Source organism: Oryctolagus cuniculus, chromosome 12 (assembly GCF_964237555.1).
Source record: "Oryctolagus cuniculus chromosome 12, mOryCun1.1, whole genome shotgun sequence".
NCBI classification, from domain to species: domain Eukaryota; kingdom Metazoa; phylum Chordata; class Mammalia; order Lagomorpha; family Leporidae; genus Oryctolagus; species Oryctolagus cuniculus.
Window position 1 is genome coordinate 99,209,650 of NC_091443.1, and position 17,790 is coordinate 99,227,439.

The 17,790-nt window shown below is 48.4% G+C and overlaps 1 protein-coding gene across 1 annotated transcript in view; it reads left to right on the forward strand.

Moving 5' to 3' along the window:
• ABHD2 (abhydrolase domain containing 2, acylglycerol lipase) overlaps nt 1-17,790 on the forward strand; it is a 119,705-nt gene that overhangs the window by 11,959 nt on the left and 89,956 nt on the right. Inside the window, exons 2-3 of the mRNA XM_070054523.1 lie at nt 14,230-14,329; nt 16,857-17,056. Coding sequence (XP_069910624.1) covers nt 16,863-17,056 — 194 coding nt within the window. The 5' untranslated portion in view covers nt 14,230-14,329; nt 16,857-16,862. The remainder of the gene's footprint in view (nt 1-14,229; nt 14,330-16,856; nt 17,057-17,790) is intronic.

Below are 17,790 nucleotides of genomic sequence, written 5' to 3' on the forward strand. Positions count from 1 at the left end.
CCCAGGATGAGAGTATTTGATCCTTAATGCAGGGTCACAGATTTGATATTTCTTCTGGTGGCAGCCAGTAGAAAGGCTAATGGTTGGGAATGGGGGAAGAGCATGTGTGTGTGATCCATTTGCATCCTGTAGGAGATGGCTAAATTGGGGTCGGCAAAGACTGCTCACAGGCAAGTCAGTGGCAAGATCCACCAATCTTGGCCGGCGCCATGGCTCAATAGGCTAAACCTCCGCCTTGTGGCGCCGGCATACCGGGTTCTAGTCCCACTTGGGGCGCCAGATTCTGTCCCGGTTGCCCCTCTTCCAGGCCAGCTCTCTGCTATAGCCCAGGAGTGCAGTGGAGGATGGCCCAAGTGCTTGGGCCCTGCACCCCATGGGAGACCAGGAGAAGTATCTGGCTCCTGCCTTTGGATCAGTGTGGTGCGCTGGCCGCAGCAGCCATTGGAGGGTGAACCAAAGGCAAAGGAAGACCTTTCTCTCTGTCTGTCTCTCTCACTGTCCACTCTGCCTGTCAAAAAAAAAAAAAAAAAAATCCACAATCTTGATGACCCAGACACTTAGCTCTGGACTGGGACCCACTCTAGCGTTGGTGAAGGAAGTGAGCCCCTCCTTGGCCTTCTTTGGTGAGCACATCACTGCCAAGTTCATGCTCTGTTTTTAATTTTTATGGTACTAGAGGACACTCTAGCAGATAAAGCTGCCACCTGCAGTGCAGGCATCCCACATGGGTGCTGGTTCAAGTCCCAGCTGCTCCACTTCCAATCCAGCTCCCTGCTAATGCTCCTGAGAAAGCAGCAGAGGACGGCCCTAGTCCTTGGGCCCCTGCACCCACGTGGGTAACCTGAAAGAAGCTTCTGACTCCTGGCTTTCACCTGGCCCAACCCTGGCCACTGTGACCATTTAGGGAGTGAACCAGCAGATGGAAGATCTCCTTCTGCCTCTCCCTTTCTGTAAATCAAGTAAAATAAATAATTTTTTTTAAAAAATGGGTAAGGAAACTGAGGTGCCAAGAGATTATGAGACTTGCCCCAATCACACAATTCTATATTTAAAAAAAAAAATTCATCTACTTGTTGAAAGGCAGAGCAAGAGAGAGGGGGGGAGGTCTTCCATTCACTGGTTTATTCCCAAAATGTCCACAACAGCCAGGGTTGGGCCAGGCTGCAGTAAGGAGCCCAGAGCTCCATGTAGGTGTCCCACGTGAGTGTCGGGGGCCCAAAGACCTTTAGCCATCATCTGCTGCCTTCTAGGATGCATTAGCAGGAAACTGGACCGGAAGCAGAGTAGCTAGACTTAACCAGCAATTTGATATGAGGTGTGGGCATGGCATGAGGCAGCTTAACCTGCTGTGCAACAGTGCCCACCCTGACATCTCTTAAGTAATACATCTGAAGCTCAAAAGTCAGATCTGTCTGCCTCCAAAATCTGTCAGAAAGCGTCTCAGTGGAGCCGGAACCTTTGCAACAGCAACTCTTCCGACCTATTTCCACAAACTGATTTTCGGAATACCACAGATGTTTGAGAAGGGATTTTTCTGTTGTCCTTAGATGTTACAAAGGAACCCTGTTTTGTAATCCTACCAACCTCTTGATCTAGGTTAACCTAGGATTAATTGCATTCCAGTTTATGTTTTCTAGACCAAATAAGCTCATTCAGTTGGACAATGTCAGACCATTTTGTTAGATTTTGGAGTAGCAGAAATGATGCGTCTCCTCGTGGTATTTCAGTATTCATCTGAATGTCAACAATCAGTAGGTAGATTCCCATCTGCCCCATATCGAGAGCCTTCCCTTCCATCTGCCACCTGGAGCAGCCTGCTTTCACTTTGAATTATCTTTCTTTGTGAGACACCAGTTTCCAAACAAGACATATAACTGAGCCCAGTAAGATGTTCTTTAGAAAAACAGGAAAGGGGTAAAAGAAATAGGGCATTGGACAATAGCTCCTTTGAGTGATGGAAAGCAGAAGATTTTCGTTTTCTGATGGATAATTATTTGCCTGAACCTTGAGACGTTGTTTAAAATATTCAGAAGCAGCTGAGCTTTCTCTTTGGATGCAGTGGTGCGGCAGTTACTCCTAAGGGCCCACACCACTCAGTCTCATGTAATCATTTCCTGGTTACTGAAAATCCGTACAGGGGAGGCTTTAGGCTAACACCTTTCCCACAGACTCAGTAAATATTTACAGACTGCCCACTACATGTTCAGTCCCCTAAATTTAAGTCATCAGGTAATTTAAACATGAGCATTGCATCAGAAGACTCCCCACAGAATTAAAGAAATATGAATCATCACTGTTAGGTAGAGGTGAGACCAGCAGATTTGCTAGTTATGAAAGGCTATCCACAAAATATGAAAGGGAAACACTGTGATATTTTAGGGCTGAGGGGATGGGCCCCAATGAAGCTTGCTGTAGAGTTCAGCAGGTTGTACAAAGCGAGTTGGCTGCCATCAAGGGCTCCCAGTGATGCTCAAATGGGGAATGACAGTACTTACCAGCATAGCCGTGGGCAAGGATACACATAGCCAAGAAAATGCTTCTCATGCCTACAGCCTCACATCAGCCCCTCAAATGCATACAGGGCCATGGTAGCACGTGTGTGGCACCGTCTTCCAGGCTGACATCTGGAATCCCCTCATAAGTGAAGCACTGAAGCTTCATGCCATAGTGACTCGTTGTCCCTGATCGCAAACCCATCCGTTTGCTCCTTCTGCCCATCTGTAGACTGCCTAGCGTTCTCGGGCCTCGGCTCAGCCAGGAGCCCAGCCTGATGCCCAATCCCGCCCCTCCTTCTCACCTTCTCTTCTGTTCCATCTCTTCCCTTGGTTTCCCAACTACGAGTCTTTCTGCATCCTTTGTTCAGATTTATCCAGGATATGTACAGCTGGTACTTCAGAGCTTAGTACTTAGTTATATACAGACTGGCACTATTTTCTGATTAGTTCATGGATACCATTCCATGTAGTCCTCCCAGAAGTTAGAAGGAAGTTGGTGCCTTTGGCATCCTGCAGGGAATAGGGCGGAACATGTGAAGAGGGGCGGAGTTTGCAAAACATCTTCCATGGTGGTAGTGGCCCTTTTTTGGTGGCTTCTGTCCTCTCCATTTGCAAAGCCCTACTTTAGGCAGGTCGGTGCTCCCCACGTCTGCGGGTGGATGCGTTCTGAGTAAATGGGAACCTTTTGTTTCCCTGGCACAGAGATGCAGTTCCCCTACTTCTGATGGAACCGTCTCCCTTGACGGCCAGGTCCTCGCCTCCCAGGGAACTGATGGGAGGCACATGCATTAGGAGATGCAGGCAGGGAGCGAAGCAGCTGAGTACATGTGCTGTGCAGTATTTTACAGAGGTGGACTGAGTGTGCACTCAGAACAGATGTCTGCCTCTCACAGGCGGTTTGGGCACAAACCAGAGGAGGAAGGCTAGGAATGGCGGTTGTCCTCGGGCTGTAAAAAACCCCGGGAAACTTGCAGGAGGGAGTGCGGCCCAGAACAGCCGCAGTGGGGTTTGTGTCGGCTGCAAGGGGAATGGGAACATTTGAAGCTGAGAACTGATTTATGTGTCTTCACTTGGAACAGCAACCCACTTAGCTCAAACCCCAAAATATGTCAGCCCAAAGGGCTTCCTTTTGGGTTTGTGTTTTTCTAGATTGTTCAGTGTCCTCAATGCAAAGAAAAGATAAAGGAGAGATCCGGGCTGCCTGGGGACCAATTTCCTAGCAGTTGCATTAAAGCTAACCTTTTCCTAATCTTGAAATATTTAAAAAGGCAGCTTTCCTCTAAAGAGCACCAAGTATTTTACAAACCTTGAGTGTATGTGTGGGTATTTTATAATCATAAATCATTTTTTACCCTACATAATTTTTCAGCCTCTTTCTTTCATTATCCTAGAATATAACCTCCCCTTTCCCATTTTGATAGTACAAAAAGCAAGCTTTCATAAAGTTGAGGCAATCCACTCGGGGTCACTAGGCAGAACCTGTATTCAAACTCAGGTTTTCTGACTTTTTTTTTTTTTTTTGACAGGCAGAGTTAGTGAGAGAGACAGAGAGAGTTCCTCCCATTGGTTCACCCCCCAGATGGCTGCCACAGCAGGTGTGCTGTGCCGATCCAAAGCCAGGAGCCAGGAGCTTCCTCCTGGCCTCCCATGCGGGTGCAGGGCCCAAGCACTTGGGGCCATCCTCCACTGCCTTCCCGGGCCACAGCAGAGAGCTGGACTGGAAGAGGAGCAACCTGGACTAGAACCCAGCGCCCAACAGGGACTAGAACCCGGAGTACCAGTGCCACAGGCGGAGGATTAGCCAAGTGAGCCATGGCGCCGGCCAGTTCTCTGATTCTAAAACCTGTGTTGTTCAGTTATACCACTTGGGATCAAAATCCCAGAGAGAGCAAACGACCCACTCAGAGCTACACAGCACCGCGTGTTCAGGGGTGAGAATAACTCTGGATGCCACTGGAAACAAGTAGTACAGAGACACACATTGAATCCCCTCTCTGACGATCTGAGTCCCTCTGTGTGAGTTGTGACCTAAAAGTGGAGGTGACAGTCCGAGCTCTGCGAATCCACAGGACTGACAGCAGAGGCTGGGCGGCGCTGGCTTTTTCAGTACCAGATAGGTGACTATCCCACACACTGTTTCCTTTCTTTCATTTTTAGCCTAAAGGCCTGACGGCAGATCTGTCCTCCATATCTGCGGCCTTAGCTCCTAAGGTTTGTCTTTCAGACTTGGTCACAGTGGAATCCATGTGACCTCCAGGCTTGCTGCTCTAAACTGGCAGAAGATCTTGTTTCTACTCACAGCATCTGAGGTATTTATAAAACAGGAATAAGTAAAAGCTGCCCATGCCATGTGCTCTTGCCCAGAGAACCTTCTTTCGATCTCGGAAGGGCAAGGAGCCCGGAGCTTTTCCTGCCGTCGGGCCCTGTGTTAGAGGTGTGGGGGCCGAGCCTTGCAGGGCGCTATTATTGCTACCTCCACGGCAGAATTCATCTTCAGAGAGCCACAGCGCTGGGAGAGGCAGAGAGCAAGGGACCTCAGCCTGTCCAGCCAGGGTGAGCAGGCAGAGTACTTCTCTTCTTTGGAGACGGCAAGGGCCTTGGTTGTTGGTCAAGTCTTCAGACAGATCTACTTGATGCCTGCCTTTGTGAACTGCAAAGGCACTGGAGTTTTAATGGTCTGCACATGTTAAACACATGCTCTCATTTCAGGCCCAGAAGTGTGTGCGTCAGCCAAGTACTGTGCTCTAACCTGGCACCAGGGGCCTTGGGAAGCCAGAGCACTCAGGAATGGAAACTCCCGGTTGTTTTACATCTTGCTTTTCTGTCGCAGCACTGGTTGAAGCTTTCTTCCTTGCCTGGCTTTGTGAGTTCCTGGGGATCAGTGGTTCTTCAGCCAAGGCCTGTGTAGACACTGGCTTCCTGCCTCCCCTCTCTCCTGAATCTGATTCCTTCCGTCTGGAAGCTTGTTGGAGGGCATGGAAGGGTGGGTGGGGGCTGTACAGTAAATCTGGAGAAGCTAACCTCTTCAGCTGTGCCCTTCTCTAAAAAGCTAACATTACCTGGGCACTCGAGCTTGTTGGGTTCTGGTAAGCTGAGATTTTGCTTTTGCTTTTCAGAATTTAATTGCAGTGTAAGTTTTCTAAAGTACTATGTGTAGAGCTATCAAATTTCTTTCTTTTTTTTTTTTTTTTTTAAGATTTATTTATTTGAAGGGCAGAGATAGAAGGAGGAAGAGAGAGAGAGAAATCATCCATTCTTTTTCACTCCCCAAATAGCCCCAACAGCTGGGGCTGGGCCAATCCAAAGCCAAGAGCCAAAAGCTTCTTCCAGGTCTCCCACATGGGTGCAGGGGCCCAAGGACTTGGCCCATATTCTGCTGCTTTCTCAAGCATATTAGCATTAGCAAGGAGCTGGGTCAGAAGTGGAGCAGCCGGAACTTGAACCGGCGCCCATATGGGATCCTGGCACTACAGGCAGAGACTTAACCTTCTATACCACAGCGCTGGTCCCCAAATCTCGTTGTTAAAGTGTCTGTCTTTTTGGAAAATTATAGAAACTCCATAGTGGAATCACCTGGATTATGATGTTTTAAAATTATTTATTTATTTATTTGAGAGGCAGAGAGAGCTCCGCAAATGCCCACAACAGCCAGGGCAGGCAAAGCCCAGAACTGGAAATAACATTCCAGGTGTCCCATGCAGATAGCAGGAACTTAATCACCACCTGAGCCACCACTGCTGCCTCCTCTCCCAGGGTCTGCTTTAGCAGGAAGCTGGAGTCAGGAGCCAGCGGCAGGAGTCAAACGCAGACACTGTGATGTGGGACACAGGTGCCCTCATCAGCATCTTGACTACTAAACCGCTGGCTATGATTTTGTTGTTGTTGTTGCTTCTTCTCGGATATAAACTTACTGGTTTTTCAGTGGTAAAGGAAACAATTTGTGATTTTACTAAGTGCTTTTCCCATTTGTTCTCCAGTAGAAAGAACTAGTGTTTCAGCAGGGTCATTTGCTAATGGGAGGGGCTGGCCTCCCTTTGTTTGGAAGAAGGCGAAGAGCGCTCAGTTAAATGTTCCTGTTTAACCAGTGACTCAGTCTTCAGATATTTTTAGTGAAGTGATTTTCCTTGGTGAAAGCTTGTGGGTTAGTAGCCATTCCTGACATTTAAATGCAACGTTCACGTTTTCTTGCCTTGGGTAACGTTCCTCACACCGGGAACTTGTAGGCCATTTTATGAAATTTTAGCCATGTTGTGTGTGTGACTGTGTGGAAGGATTTGGTTAAAAGTGTTACCTCCCGAGTCAGCTTATGCAAAAAGGCCATTTCAGAGTCTTAATTTTGGACACAGTGAGGGCAGCATTAATATAAATGCATTTAATGACCTGTCAATCCCTCTGCTGCTCTCTGACCCAGCCGTGTGTGTCTGAGCCCTCGCGCCACCTCACAGGAGCTGGGTGAGGAGGTAAGCCGGGCCTTTCTCCTTCCTTGCTGGTTTCACCCTCCCACCACCAGTCACTTGCCAGCGCCCCAGCCTGCTCTGACCTCCAGGCTGGGCCCTGGCCTGAGTCAACCGCAGGAAAGCACTCAGTGCTCAGTCTCTGGAATAAAGTGTCTCTCGGCAAGTCTTGAAAACATCGTTGGCCCCACAGTTGTCTGGGCTTTCCCATCATTTGCGGGGAGGGGAATGGGTCTTTGACTCGAGCACCCTGAACACTGCATCCCACAGCACTGTCTGTGGGAGGACACACAGGCCTGGACCAGCACCAGCACGGAGGAGTTGGGTTGGGAGCTGCTGACCAAGGTCTCGCTCCCCCACGGACGTTAAACCTCCCTGGGAGGTGAGGAAGGAGCCTAAGCCATCCAAGGGTGTCCAGTTCTCTGGGTCGTTGTCCGCAGCCTCCTGGCAGTGCCTCCAAGGCTGTCCCACCTCGTGGTGGTGAATGATTCAGAGACGTATTTTTGAAAAGGTCACAGGGCTGGTATTTTGGCACAGCAGATTAAGCCACTGCCTGCAGCTGTGGCATCCTGTATCAGTACTGGTTCAAATCCCAGCTGTACCGCTGCCAATCCAGCTCCCCGGTAATGCATCTGGGAGGCATCAGATGGTGGCCCAAGTGCTTGGGCTCCAGCCCACCCATGTGGAAGATCCAGATGGAGTTCCTAGCTCCGGCCCAGCCCTGTAGCAGCCATCTGGGGAGTGTACCAGCAGATGGAAGATATCTCTCCCTCCCTCCCTCTCTCTCTCTCTCTCTCTCTCTGTGTGTGTGTGTAACTTCCTTTCAAATAAATAAGTAAATCTTTAAAATCTTAAAACAACAACAACAACATAGAAAGGGGCACAAGGCTTTTTCTCAGCTGTCTTCCTCTGATTTGTTCTGTAGAATTGCTATTTTTTTTTAACTGTGACAGCTCTGACTCCTTTAGACAAATGGCGGCGGGGGGGGGGGGGGGGTTCTTGGCCCTTTTCCTCCCCAGAGATGTCACAGTGCCTACTTTTAGGTTTGACCACTTTTTTATCTAAGTCGCAACCGGAAGTCTGAAAGGTTGTGGTGACGTGGGGTTTTGTGCAGTGTGTGTGACCTCTGCTGACACTCTTGCACGGTGTTAAGGAAGGACGCCCGCCAAAGGCTTCCCATGCTGGCCTTGGGTTTTCTTTCCAGGCATTGACATTGGCCAGAGCAGCCAGGCCACGCAAGAGTGGAATTACCTGCGGGGAGGAGGTGCAGGTGAGGGGGCAGCCTTTCTAAGGGAAGGAGAGAAGACCCCTCGGCAGGAGGAGTTCCAGAAAGAGGGGCCTCCAGCTTTGCATTGCCGAGGAGCCCCCTTGAACCCAGAAACAGGAGCAACTCATCAGGAAACTGTGGAGGGGACTCGGTGACCACCATAGTTACCCGTTGACTTACTAAGTCTGACGTGGTCTCCCTTTCGAGACTCGGGAGTATGTCCTGGCGTTAGTTTTAAACTTGTTGCAGGAGGCCAAAACATCAGTGAGCTCGTTACTTCATTGTGGATGAGGCCTCTGTGTTGCTTGGGAAAGGATACCTTTTACAGTCATTTCTACCTGTCAGATTAAGTCATTATTGAGGTTAAAATGGAGGAGAGCCGGCGCCGCGGCTCACTAGGCTAATCCTCCGCCTAGCGGCGCCGGCACACCGGGTTCTAGTCCCGGTCGGGGCGCCGGATTCTGTCCCGGTTGCCCCTCTTCCAGGCCAGCCCTCTGCTGTGGCCCGGGAGTGCAGTGGAGGATGGCCCAGGTGCTTGGGCCCTGCACCCCATGGGAGACCAGGAAAAGCACCTGGCTCCTGGCTCCTGCCATCGGATCGGTGCGGTGCGCCGGCCGCAGCGCGCCGGCCGCGGCGGCCATTGGAGGGTGAACCAACGGCAAAAGGAAGACCTTTCTCTCTCTCTCTCTCACTGTCCACTCTGCCTGTCAAAAAAAAAAAAAAAAAAAAAAAAAAAGGAGGAGAGTTTAGTGGTGATGGTAATAGCTAATATTTTGGGGCACTAACTGAATATGATGGGCTTACTGGTGTAAATGACGTAGCTGAAAATGTGTGACTTTTGTTTAAGAAAAGACCATGGAGCCTGAGGGTTCTTAGTTCCTGTAAGTGCTCTGCGAAGCAGGTTGGACAATGGGCCATTTTCTGTTACAAAGTACAAAGATAGTTCTATTCCTGTGCTCTCCAGCCAAGGACTGCAATTCTGTGCCTTAGAACCTCAGGCATTTTGAGCCAAAGGGACCTTTGGTATCATCGACTTCTAATCTGAGCCTCTTGTTTTCCAAATGAGGTCCTTAGGGCCCCAGAGGTTAAGAGACTTGGTAAAGTCATCAGCCAGGAGGAGCAGGCACTAATGAGGGTCCCTTTGGTGACCAGATGTTGGGGTTTGGCAGCACTGTGGGTTCCTTTTTTCCTGTACTACAAATGGAATTCTAACTACCATTTGTAGCATCTGAATGTCACTCATATAACGACTGGTGGGGGCAAGGGAGGTGTGGGAGGTGTGGGATTGGCTGGCTGATCCAGGTGCCCAGAAAGCCCAGCCCGAGGTGCCCATGGAGATCAGGCTGAGGATGAAGGACGCTTCCTTTCCCTCCTGGACTGTGCCATCCTCCAGCCGTTCTGTGCAGCTCCCCTCCCCTGTCTAGGCTGTCTGGTGTTCATTTTACCTGGATTACCCTTGCTCAGAATGGGGCAGGGCACACAAAACAGTGCAGTGAAATCTGCGTTTGTTATGTCCAAAACAGGTTTCAGAATATTTTAGTGTTTAGTGTCAGGTCAGACTTGAAAAGAATGAACTCTGTAAAATAAAACACAACAAGATCAACTAAAATGAATATGAAGAATTTTGTTTTAAAATTGACTGCAGATTCCTGGTTTCATACATTTATGTGCACTTTACACACACCCACACACACACTCACTCATACTTGACCTCCAAATCCTATATACTGTACTGAACTGTGTATAGATCTGGTGGCTCCAAGTCCTTCCTGGTTAGTATTTTTCCTGGACTAATTATTCTTCAAGTTTCTAAAGTACCAGTGAGTCTAGCCTTAACATGAGCTTCTCTGCTCCCCAGTTGAAATGAGGATTCCACTGGATTGTGGCGCTGTACAATGCTAGGCACACAGTAGGTCATCAGGTTCATAAGCCTTCAAAGCCAAGGCCCCAGGAATGTGCCAAAGAACTGGCCTGTGCCTCAGGACTGCAGGCTCAAGCCTTGGATGGAGGCTGCATATTTGGACCACAACAATTAAAACCTCTCAGGTTTGCCGACCCTGAATTGAGTTAAATGTTAAAACCTTGGCATTTTTCAAGGGTTGATGAAGTTAATTCTCTACTGCATTCGCTATTTAAAACACGTTGTGGGAGGACATTGTCTATCACATCACTCAAGGTCCCCTTATATAAAGTCCCACGGAGTGTTTTTATGATTCCATACCACAAAAGCCCTGTTTCCGCTGAGTGTCTGGCGTGCTTCTGGAGGGGAGAGCATGATACCCGTTAGCTCACTTCCCATTTTGGAGAACCACAGACCTAACCAGGTTTCCCTCCACACCCGCACACTCAGAAGGGTCCTGTACATTCTACACTTCATCGCATGCACAATTGTGGTAGATGTTGACGTATGGGTTTTCCTAATCCAGGGCTCTAAAATTTCTTCTTAGATTTTGTTAGTTGATATTTTATTTTGTTAGTTGCTTTTTTTTTATTAACAAAAAATATTTGAAGTCATTGTGGATTTTGTCAATGTTCTTATAAACCCCAGTGATTTAGCATTCATAGAGATTTGGGAATATAATATTTCCTCTGTACTGTCCGAAATTGCAGAGTGAAATGGTCCAGAAAGAACAGTAGGGTATACTGTTCTCTCAGGTTAAAGAAATCCTGAGGCAGGTGATCCAGCTCTGATATGCCTGCTCCTTTGGATCATCAGGGACCCAGACTTCTATCTGCTTTGCTGTCCTCTTAATGGGGCTCCTGGGGTGACCTCAAGGTCACTTCATGGCCAGAGATGCAGGAAGGGAAAGGGGCAGGAGAAGTCTTAACTTCCTGCCTTTTAGGGGCCTCCCCCAAAAATCAGAGCAACCTTGTAGAACTGACCAGAACTGGGCCGGTGCCGCGGCTCACTAGGCTAATCCTCCGCCTTGCGGCGCCGGCACACCGGGTTCTAGTCCCAGTCGGGGCGTCCGATTCTGTCCCAGTTGCCCCTCTTCCAGGCCAGCTCTCTGCTGTGGCCAGGGAGTGCAGTGGAGGATGGCCCAAGTGCTTGGGCCCTGCACCCCATGGGAGACCAGGGGAAGCACCTGGCTCCTGGCTCCTGCCATCGGATCAGCGCGGTGCACCGGCTGCAGCGCGCCAACCGTGGCGGCCATTGGAGGGTGAACCAACGGCAAAGGAAGACCTTTCTCTCTGTCTCTCTATCTCTCACTGTCCACTCTGCCTGTCAAAAACAAACAAACAAACAAAAAAAAAAAAAAAAAAAAAAAAAAAAACAAGAACTGACCAGAACTTAGTCACCTGGACTCACTGAGCTGCAAGGGAGGCTGCAGTCTAGATTTCTCCAGCAAGGCACATTTCCCAGGTTTCTGCTACTAAAGTCAGATAAGAAAAATAACACAAGAAACTTAACTATTGGGAAACAATCAGCAGTCTTACACATTTTCAAATCTTTCTCTATGGGTATACATGGCTACTTCAGAAAGTTCCTGGAAAACAAAAAGATACATTTATTTTGGTGCAAAAAAAAATGAAATCCAGAGTGTTTTCTTTTTAATGATACATGTTTTCCATGAACTTTTTGAAGATATGCATGGATTTCAGAAATGTTTGCATCAAAATAAACTTCCCTTGTAATTCTTTTTTCCATGAATTTTTGAAGTGCATTATTTGAGAGGCAGATTTACAGACAGAGAGAGGGAAAGACTGATAGAAAGGTCTTCCATATGCTGGTTCACTCCCCAGTGGCCACAGCAGCCAGAGCTGGGCTAACCTAAAGCCAGGAGCCAAGAGCTTTTTCTGGGTCTCCCACGTGGTGCAGGGGCCCAAGCACTTGGAGGTGCAGGTGGAGGCTTAGCCTACTATGCCACAGTGCCGGTCCAATAAAAATATTTTTGAATATTCAATTATTATAGAGTTACCCAGGACTAGAAGGGACCTTCAGTAGTTCTCTACCAGGGTTTCATATTCAGATGCTTACCCAAACCATTCAGGTTCTAAACGTCTAAAGTAAGCCAGAGGTCAGTGATGAGAAGAGAACATGTCCTGTCTAAAGATCTGAAGGGGACAGCGGCAGCCTGGCTCCACTCATTGTCCCCATATGAGAATGCTGGCTCCCTGTTCGGCCAAATGTTCTGATTTTGTTTTTTCAAGGGAAACCAGAAGCATACACTCATCAGAAATCTGGTGTTTGTAACTTGCCAATTCATAAGTTCAGTTTTTCAAAATGGCAGTCAAATGCAACACAACCCTGGTACTGCCAGTTCAGGGTCTTGGGTCTGGTCCGTGCTGTAGATTTTTCTCTGCAGTCCCTGCCTCACTGTCAGCTGTGGCAGATTTATCCCAGAATACTTCACAATGCTCATGGAAAATGGAATTAAGAGATGAGGTTATTTGGGGTGCAAGAAGGTGTTGAATCCATGCATAGTTTATTCATATTATGCATTTTTGATGAACTTTTTGAAGACCTGCTGTATGTGTGGGTTTCCACATTTTTTTCTTTTTCAGTAAAATTGACTTCTTGGGGCTGGTGCTGTGGCATAGAGGGTAAAGCCACTGCCTGCAGTGCCAACATCCCATATGGGTGCCGATTCAAGTCCTGACTGCTCCACTTCTGATCCAGCTCCCTGCTAATGTGCCTGGGAAAGCAGGGGAAGATGGCCCAAGTCCTGGAGCCCCTGTACCCATGTGGGAGACCTGGAAGGAGTTTGAGGCTCCTGGCTTCAGATCTGTCTAGCTCCAGCCATTGTGGCCATTTGGGGAATGAACCAGCGAATGGAAGATGTCTTTCTCTGCTTCTGCCTCTCTGTAACTCTGCCTTTCAAATACATAAGTCTAAAATGAGGGGTGGGATGATGGATTGACTTCTTTTTCCATTAATTTCATTTTCCATGAACTTTTTGAAGTCACCTCATTATGAAGAGATTGTGAAAATCTGAAGTTGAGCAACGCCACTGTGAAGGTTAATTGATTCTCTGGCTTTGGTTTTGTCAGTCATTTTTCATGTGGTGGAATCAGACGCAAATGGGCTTAAATCCCAGCTCTCTCTTTACTGCACTGCACCTTGGGGCAAACCTTTGGCATTTCGTTTGTGTTCTCTGTACCAGCTTGCTTCTCTCTCTTTCCCTACCTTTCCTGCTTCCATCTATGTAGCCAAGGGTGGATCCTGGCTTTTGTACCCACCAACCATTTGTCCTGGCGTGAGATACTTAAACTTCCTCAGTTTCCTTCTCTGTAAAATGGGGTACCAACAAGATCTACCTCGTAGGGTATGTGAGGAATGAAACACTGGGTATGTGTACAGTGTGAGGAACGGTGCTTGGCACCTACGTAGCTCTGTGAACATGTTCTGTTCCCTGCATGTTCTCGTTTTTGCTTCCTCTGCTGCTTGTCTCCCAGTGGGCTCAGTGCTGGTTCCCTGTCTCACACTGAGCCCTTTTCATTCCGAGTGCCACCCACCTCCCTGCCTGCCGCCAGCCTCTGGCCCCTGGTCTGGATCCAGAGCTGGCAGGCGCTGCAGCCCCTACCTGTTCTGTTTCTGCTGCCTTGTTTGTCATTCCATCTATGCCTTTTACTTTCCCCGCCCGTATTTCTGCTCTCACTGCTGAATGTTTGGGAGAAAAGGAACGGCTCCACTGGCTGTGCTGCGCTGATCTGAATGAAGGCCTGGTCACACAGAAATGATGCCGGCCCCGTTAGGCATGTGTGAAGGTTATGTTACGAAGTAAAGGATACAAGCAGGGTGAGTTTGCTTTAGCCAGAGTTAGGAGCTCAGCAGTCAGCTTGTGCTGGAAACCAGAGAGCGCCTGTCAGTCCTGCTTGGTTCACAAAGGCCTCCACCAATGAGTTTGGTAAAATGGCCAGACATCCGGGAATTGGGTACACATGTTGTTAAAGAAATTGTCTTTTTCCTTAAAGGACTTTAAATGCAGGGAAACTTGGACTGTGCTTAGGTTTCAGTTAAGTGGCTTCTTTCTCTTTCTTTAAAAAAAAAATCACCATGCAATCTTTTCAGTTTTTAGGTTAATTGGACTAAGAGATCTGACCTGACCAGCCCAACTGTACAACTCTTCAAGGAAAATTAATATTCGCAGTGAAAGGACGAAGTGACATAGGTATGTATGGCCAAGACTCCGAGTTCTGTTTCTCCTTTCTGCCTCCTGTTTGTTAGCAGTGAGTAGAAGTCTTTTCTAGACCAACAGGGAGACTGGTAAAACCCCCAGCTCTTGTATTACTCTGTTTCTGGTCTGTATTGCCAGCATTTAGTCAAAGAAACTTTGGAATTCCTGATGGATTTTGGTTTTGGCCCTCCACTTACTAGATTTAAAAATCTCTGTTAAGTGGCTGTTTGTTTAACTTTGGTCTCACTAGCAAGGTGGCCAGGCTCTGGCAAGGTGAGGGAGGAGAGCTGTGAGTTAAACCTGTGAGCCCTTTTAGGCCCTAGGTCCCTTTGAGAGTCTTAACTAAACCTGGGAACTAGGAAACTCTACACATGCATGAACTTGAACCTTTGATTTCAGAAAGAGAGAAAGGAAGTAAGTAAACTATCTGTTTGTTGAAGTTCCTAAGGCCTAGCCTCAATTCTAAATGATGTCAGGTTTTTTTTTTGTTTTTTATTTTTTTTTGACAGGCAGAGTGGACAGTGAGAGAGAGAGACAGAGAGAAAGGTCTTCCTTTGCCGTTGGTTCACCCTCCAATGGCCGCCGCGGCTGGCGCGCACCGCGCTGATCCGATGGCAGGAGCCAGGAGCCAGGTGCTTCTCCTGGTCTCCCATGGGGTGCGGGGCCCAAGCACCTGGGCCATCCTCCACTGCACTCCCTGGCCACAGCAGAGAGCTGGCCTGGAAGAGGGGCAACCGGGACAGAATCCGGCGCCCCAACCGGGACTAGAACCCGATGTGCCGGCGCCGCTAGGCGGAGGATTAGCCTAGTGAGCCGTGGCGCCAGCCTGATGTCAGGTTTTAACAATTATTGTCTCTCCTATGGTGGAAGGCTGCTTAAGGAGCTGTGATCCTCTCCAAGCTAGGAGCCCGGACCAGATTGTCTGCAGTGTATTGAGGTCCTGTATTTGCCAGAGCTGCCTTGAGTTTAGAAAAAAAGATGTCTGAGTCCTCTCTGGATGCGCTGTGTGTCAGGAGAGTTCAGTCCACTTCACCCGAACACATTTTTCTGGGGACTGTTTTGCTCTGCCTGTTCTGTCTCCAGCATTGGCTGCCGAGTTCTCATGATGACTGTTTTCTGCCAAGGCTACTTGTAGCCATTCCAAGGGAAGCTGTTGCCATAGTTACCGAGGCTGTGCAAGTTGCCATTTTCTCCTTCTTATTAGCTTGTGGTTTCCCTGATTTTTAAGGTAGCAGCTGAGGTTCTCTTTCTTCTGAACAGCAAGAAAAATGCTGGATTTTTGTTGCTGTTGCTTTTGTTGTTGATGTTGGGTTGTGTGTGTTGGGAGTACGGCTCTGTGGGGGTGTTTTGTATATAAGGTAAAGCCACCTCAAAAGATCAAAGGTTAAGAGTTAAAAGAAAAATCATGCTTGCATATACATTTTCCGTACTCCCAATTTTATTTTTTAAAGGATTTATTTTTTGCTTATTTGAAAGGCAGAGTTACAAAGAGAGGTAGAGACAGAGAAAGAAGCCTTCCATCCTCTGGTTCACTCCCCAAATGGCTGCAATGGCTAGGACTGGTCCAAAAGCCAGGAGTCAGGAGCTTCTTCCAGGTCTCCCATGCAGGTGCAGTGGCCCAAGCACTTGGGTCATCCTCTGCTGCTTTCCCTGGTGCATTATCAAGGATCTGGGTGCCCATATGGGATGCCAGTGTTGCAGGCCAGGGCTTTAACTTGCTGTGCTACAGCGCTGTCCCATGTACTCCCAATTTTAAAAAATTTTGGTCTACTAGTTGAATTTGGTCCACTTGTTGGCCTAATTTTGGACTAGAGGCCAAGTTAGTTACCTTCTACAGGAAAAAAAAATAATAGTTGACCAAGCTGCATTTCACATCGCCTGAACCCCAGGAGCCAGGACACTGCACCCTGGGCTGGGTGTAAACTGGAGTCGGCAGCAGTGCCTCCGTGGAGCAGGTGGCTAAGTCAAGCCGAGGGTGCTGTATCTCAGCTTGCTGTGAAAATAGAGGTGGGGCCAGGCTGCACCTGCTCCAGCAACCCCATCTCATATTTTCATGCAAGGCTATAAACATAGCACTTAACACACACCTGGTGTACCAGGTGCAGGGTAAGCCTACAGGGGTTCAAGGTGGCCTGTGAACAGAAATCACAGTACTACCCCCAGTCCTGCTCCTAGGAGTCCCTCTGACCAGTCTTAATTTTTCCCACTCTCAAAAAAGCACCATTCGCCTAATTTTGCAATGTGCTTCTCTTGAAAATGCTCATGCAATTAAAAAAATGGCAAACAACACCGTACTGCTTTTACCAGCACTCAGGACTATGTATGTGTGAGTTGAGTTGTTGCCAGTCCACTGACAGCTATGGGGTGCTGATGGGTGCCTGCCTGGGTGGTCCCTATGGGCACATCTGGCCCATGGCACCTGTCGTTGGCCTGTCTCTTAGCACAACGTGCCTCTGTAATGCAGTGTGCTCTACCCACCTTGCTGTGCTTGTGAAACCCACTGTGTGCCTCTGCTCCCTAGAGCAAGATGAACGCCATGCTGGAGACCCCGGAGCTGCCGGCCGTGTTTGATGGGGTGAAGCTGGCCGCCGTGGCTGCTGTGCTGTACGTAATTGTCCGGTGTTTGAACCTGAAGAGCCCCACGGCTCCTCCCGACCTCTACTTTCAAGACTCGGGGCTCTCCCGCTTTCTGCTGAAGTCCTGTCCTCTTCTGACCAAAGAGTGAGTACACCCCATTCCTTTGTTTACCCACCTCCGTGGCTTTGTTGCATGTTCAGAGAAGAATCTCGTGTACCATGTTTTAAGGCGTCATTGGAAGTAGTGTCATTGGTGTTAAAACAGCCACAGTCTTGATAGCAATCTGGTATTTGAATCCAAGAGGGTAGGAGAGAGAAGCCCATCTTTGTTGCCTGGAAACATCCCTTCTTCCACAGTATGATGTCCTCATCCATGCCAAGGGCTCTACAGAAAACAGTAGTCGTTTCAAGGTAAATGGAGAAACCTTGGACAATATTCTAGCCCTTTAGCAAATGCCCTGTTGCCAGTTCTAAGAAAGAGGAACCATCCTTACCCAAAATAATTAATATGCAAGAAAGCACAAAACAATTTGTGGGTAGTTTTCACATGCCTTACTGAAAAATGTACCAAGCTTTAGCTAGTTAGAAAGCACTTTAAAAAAGAACTTCCATTCTACGAAAACCAGGTTGTCCTGTGGAAGCCCGGATCTGTATTTTAGAGGTGACAGGGTGATGATCTCTGCTTCTGGTATGGGAAAGAACAGTTTAGAATGAAGAGGTCTACACCACCGTTTTGAAGCAGTGCAGTGTTAAGTACGTCCTTGCTGGTGCCTGTGTGTTCTCTGGGGCATGGGCCAAGCCCCACACAGAGCATTCTGTGCCCTTCTCATGTCTCTCTCGCCATTGCTGCCTTGCTCTGTGGCTTGCTCTGTCCTGTGT